At 42.2% G+C, this 4,375-nt stretch overlaps 1 protein-coding gene and 1 non-coding gene across 2 annotated transcripts in view; one reads left to right on the top strand and one right to left on the bottom strand.

Moving 5' to 3' along the window:
• The window catches only part of SARNP (SAP domain containing ribonucleoprotein), a 71,599-nt gene that overhangs the window by 62,677 nt on the left and 4,547 nt on the right, over window positions 1-4,375 (top strand). Inside the window, exon 10 of the mRNA XM_012805613.1 lies at window positions 3,696-3,785. Within this exon, the coding sequence (XP_012661067.1) occupies window positions 3,696-3,785 (90 nt within the window). The remainder of the gene's footprint in view (window positions 1-3,695; window positions 3,786-4,375) is intronic.
• Window positions 3,982-4,090, bottom strand: LOC111725560. Its single transcript, XR_002773598.1, has one exon. It is a non-coding gene; the product is annotated as a U6 spliceosomal RNA (small nuclear RNA).

Genomic DNA, 4,375 nt, shown 5'->3' with positions numbered 1-4,375 from the left:
CATAAGCCCAAGAGTTTGAGGTTGCTGTGAGCTGTGATGCCACGTCCCTCTACTGAGTGACATAGTGAGACTCTTGTCTCAAAAAAAAATTTTTTTTAAAATATTACTAACTATGCCAGGTGAGGTGGTTCATGCCTATATCCTAGCACTCTGGGAGGCCGAGGCATGTGGATTGTGTGAGCTCAGGAATTTAAGACGAGCCTGAGTAAGAGCAAGACCCCAGCTCTACTAAAAAATAGAAAATATTAGCAGGGCGTTGTGGTGGGCACCTATAGTACCAATTACTTGGGAGGCTGACGTAAGAGGATTGCTTGAGCCCAAGAGTTTGAGGTTGTTGTGAGCTATGATGCCACAGCATTCTACTGAGGTGACAAAGTGAGATTGTCTCAAAACAGACAAAAAATTAATTACTACTTGGGAGGCCAAGGCGGGTGGATTGCCCGAGCTCACAGATTCGAGACCAGCCTGAGCCAGAGTGAGATCCCCATCTCTAAAAATAGCCCGGTGTTGTGGTGGGTGCCTGTAGTCCTAGCTACTTGGGAGGCTGAGGCAAGAGATAGGATGTCATGACCAAGTGAGACTAATTACTAGAGTTATTTCCCAGAATTTCTGTGAAAGAAGTTATGAAGTGAAGGCATTCAGTACTGGCATTAAAGGTATTGCATCCTAGTGTTGACATAATTATTTGAGTGTTATGAAATGGTTAAAGTAATTTTCTTTTAGCTAAGGGTGATTCTTCTCCCTTGGAAATTAAGCACTTCATTCTGCTAATGTTCTTCCAAAGAAGTGCTTGTGTTAGATACCTGAGATTGTAAAATTAGAAAAGTAGATTCTTGAGTACAACGTCCTGGGTTCTAATGTAGGCGCTGACACTTCACTATGAATCTTTGGGCAAGTTGCTTAATCTCCCTAAGCCTCAGTTTTCATATTTATGAAATGAATTTAATCACAGTGCCTACTTTTCTTTTGACACTGGGCTTAATGTTTTATAGTAGTTTGTATGGCGTTAATTAAGCCCTCCCCCCACCATGGATTTGCTGAGGCTTAAAATGGAACAATGGAAAAACTGTGGGCAATAGTTTATTCTAGTAATAACACTGTGATTAAATAACTCGTGTGTATGATTTTTACTCCTTCATAGGCACCCTTCTTAGCTTCTTTCCTATTCTCTAGAAAGCCGTGCAGTAAAAGGGAAAAATAAACAGCTTTTTCAAGCTGAAAGAGTCACAAGACTGAGATAGTACTCCTGCCTGCTGCATTTAGAGCTGGGCTAAATTGAATGCAGAAGGTGGATAGCTGCCCTGCTTTTGATTGTAGAGGTGGCTGCTGTGGTCATTGGGACAAAGGCACCTCCTTGGTTTGAGTTGACATTAGAGGTACTGAAAAATTCCTGTGTTTCTGTAGGTCTTTTGCCTCTGTGGTTTGGGGCACCCAGGAATACAGGGCTATAGGAATATGCATTCCTGTGGTTTAAAAAACATCCAGCTCAGAAGCATCACACAGACATTTGTTTTAAAGTTTGTTTGAATTGTTTTGAGCTGGCCTCTGTTAACGTTTATAAAGTTTAAAAAAAAAAAAAACTGTCCTGGTTTGGCACCCATAGCACAGTGGTTATGTTGCCAGCCACATACACCAAAGGTAGCAGGTTTGAACCCAGCCAGCGCCAGCTAACCAACAGTGACAACTGTAACAAAAAACAGCCAGGCATGTGGCAGGCGCCTATAGTCCTAGATACTTGGGAGGCTGAGGAAAGAGAGGCACTTAAGCCCAAGAGTTGGAGGTTGCTGTGAGCTGTGGCGCAACAGCACTCTACTGAGGGTAACATAGTGAGACTCTGTCTCAAAAAAAAAAACAAAACTGTCCTAGTGGCGCCGGAAGCTCAGTTGGCAGGGCACAGGCCACATACACTGAGGGTGGCAGGTTGGAACCCAGCCCTGGCCAGCTAAAACAACAATGACAACTGTAACAAAAAACAGCTAAGTGTTGTAGTGAGCATCTGTAGTCCTAGCTACTTGGGAGGCTGAGGCAAGAGAATTGCTTAAGCCCAAGAGTTTGAGGTTGCTGTGAGCTGTGACACCACGGCATTCTACTCAGCATGACAGCTTGAGACTGTCTCAAGAAAAAAGAAAAGGCTCAGCGCCTGTGGCTCAGCTGACTAAGGCACCAGCCACATATACCTAAAGTGGCGGGCGCCTGTGGTCCCAGCTACTTGGGAGGCTGAGGCAGGAGACTTCCTTGAGCCCAGGAGTTGGAGGTTGCTGTGAGCTGTGGTGCCACGGCACTCTACCCAGGGGGACAGCTTGAGGCTCTGTCTCAAAAAAAAGAAAAAAAGAAAAATACCATCCTGTTCCATGGTGAGGGTGGCTATGTTTGTATGGAGTGGAGGGTCTCTTGAGACTGAGAGGATGGAATCTTTATAAAGATGTGTCAAGTTTTAGAATTTTTTTTTTGACCAGGGCTGGGTTTGAACCCACCTCTGGTATATGGGGCCAGTGCCCTAGTCCTTTGAGCCACAGGCACTGCCCAACATATGTCAAGTTTTACTTGTTTCTTTATTTATAGAGATGGGGTTTTGCTCTGTCTTGTCACCCAGGCTGGAGTGCAGTGACACAGTCATATTTCACTATAACCTTGAACTCTTTGGCTCAAGCACTTCTCCCATCTGAGCCTCCTGAGTAACTAGGACTATTACCACTACACACTGCCAGGATGTGCCAAGTTTTAGAAAATCCTTCTGGGGAGCCCCCCACCCCCATGGGGTTGAGCTTTTGATTACTGGTCTTTAGATGTGAGAGGAAGGTGCAGAAAGGAAAAATAACTGTTAAAGTAGGATAAATAAAGTAGTAGGGTTTAAGTGCTGATGGGAATATCTGAGACTCTCAATATTGAACGGTGTCAGATGTGAACAATAGCTTAATCTTTAAAACACTTGTAGGAAAATGGCCCGCTTCAACTTCTGGTGAAATGAAACATTCTTCCGCAGTTAGTAGCCAGACATCATGAGTCTCATGGATGCTTACAAAAGGTCCAGAGCACCTCAGATAACTATAGCTGTCACCTTGACTCATTTTTTCCTTAATCATTTCAAACTGTACAGAGCCTTCTGTGACTTTACTTAGTGTTTCAAGCAAACAATTGGCTTTCTTTATACATTTTTCAGAAATACCACTCTAGCCGTTTTCCCCTTTCCTTCCTTGGTATCTTGTAGCAGTGTTCAGCAGGTAGTTTGGATACCTTCTTATCTACCAGCCTGTTGTCCACAGGTATTACTCAGTGAAACTTCAGTTTTCCCTATCTGAATTGCCAAAATTTTTTGAACAGAAGTTTGTTTGATAGGTGTTTCTTACCATTTCTTAACCTGTCTTATTTTGTGTGTATGTGTGTTCTGAGACAGGATGTTGTTCTGTTGCCTTGGATGGTCTTGAATAACTGTCTTTAACCAATCTTTCTGTTTTGGCCTGCCAAAATGTATGAGTATTGATGCCCTACCTAAAATTAAGTTTTTAGTCATTCCAGGTACAACATGCTGTATGCTAGCTTGTTCTGTTTCTTACCTGTCTTTTCTGTTTGTGTGATCCTTAGTTCTTGGCACAAGGTTGGCTGGCACATTGTGACCAATACATTATTATTTCATTCCCATTTGATTTGTGAATGCAGGCTAATTTGCCTCAACCCTTTTCTTTGTCTCTAAACAGTCGGAAGATGATGAGAAACTGAAAAAGAGGAAGGAACGATTTGGAATTGTCACAAGTTCAGCAGGAACTGGAACCACAGAGGATACAGAGGTAACGTATATCCAGAATGCTTCCTAGAGCTCTTGAAGGGAAATGAAGGTGAATAAACTTAAGTGGAGAAGCACTGTTTTCCCAGCCTACTTCTTTTTTTTTATTTTTTAAAATTTTTTCCCAACTTGCTATCGTTTGAAACGTCAGACTTATGGAAAAGTAGCAAAAATAAGGACTGTTCAAGTTTTTTTTTTTTTTAAATGTGGAATGCTTCATGAATTTACCTGTCTTCCTTGTGCAGGGCCTGTTCCAATCTTCTCTGTGTTGTTCCAATTTTAGTATATGTTAAATATACTGAAGTAAGCACCTCCAGCCTATTTCTTCAGTGCCCATATGGCAAGATATTTTTCCTTGTGCTTGATAACTTTTCTCTGAACGAAGTGACCACAGTGAATTTCATCATATACTCCATTCAGTGTCAGAGTCTGTTAGCCAGTGGCAACGCGCGTGAGATTTGGGATTAGGTAGGCTTCCGTATTTAAAACTAGCCTGCAACTTAGTATTAATAAGTTACAGTGCTTTCCTGAGCCTCAGTTTCCTCATCAAGGAAGTAGAAATGATATACCTACCTCAAAGTAGTTTTTTAAGAA

The sequence above is a fragment of the Otolemur garnettii genome, unplaced genomic scaffold (assembly GCF_000181295.1).
Source record: "Otolemur garnettii isolate 467f Iridium unplaced genomic scaffold, OtoGar3 scaffold00043, whole genome shotgun sequence".
Lineage (NCBI taxonomy): Eukaryota > Metazoa > Chordata > Mammalia > Primates > Galagidae > Otolemur > Otolemur garnettii.
This window is presented reverse-complemented; position numbering and strand designations above follow the sequence as displayed.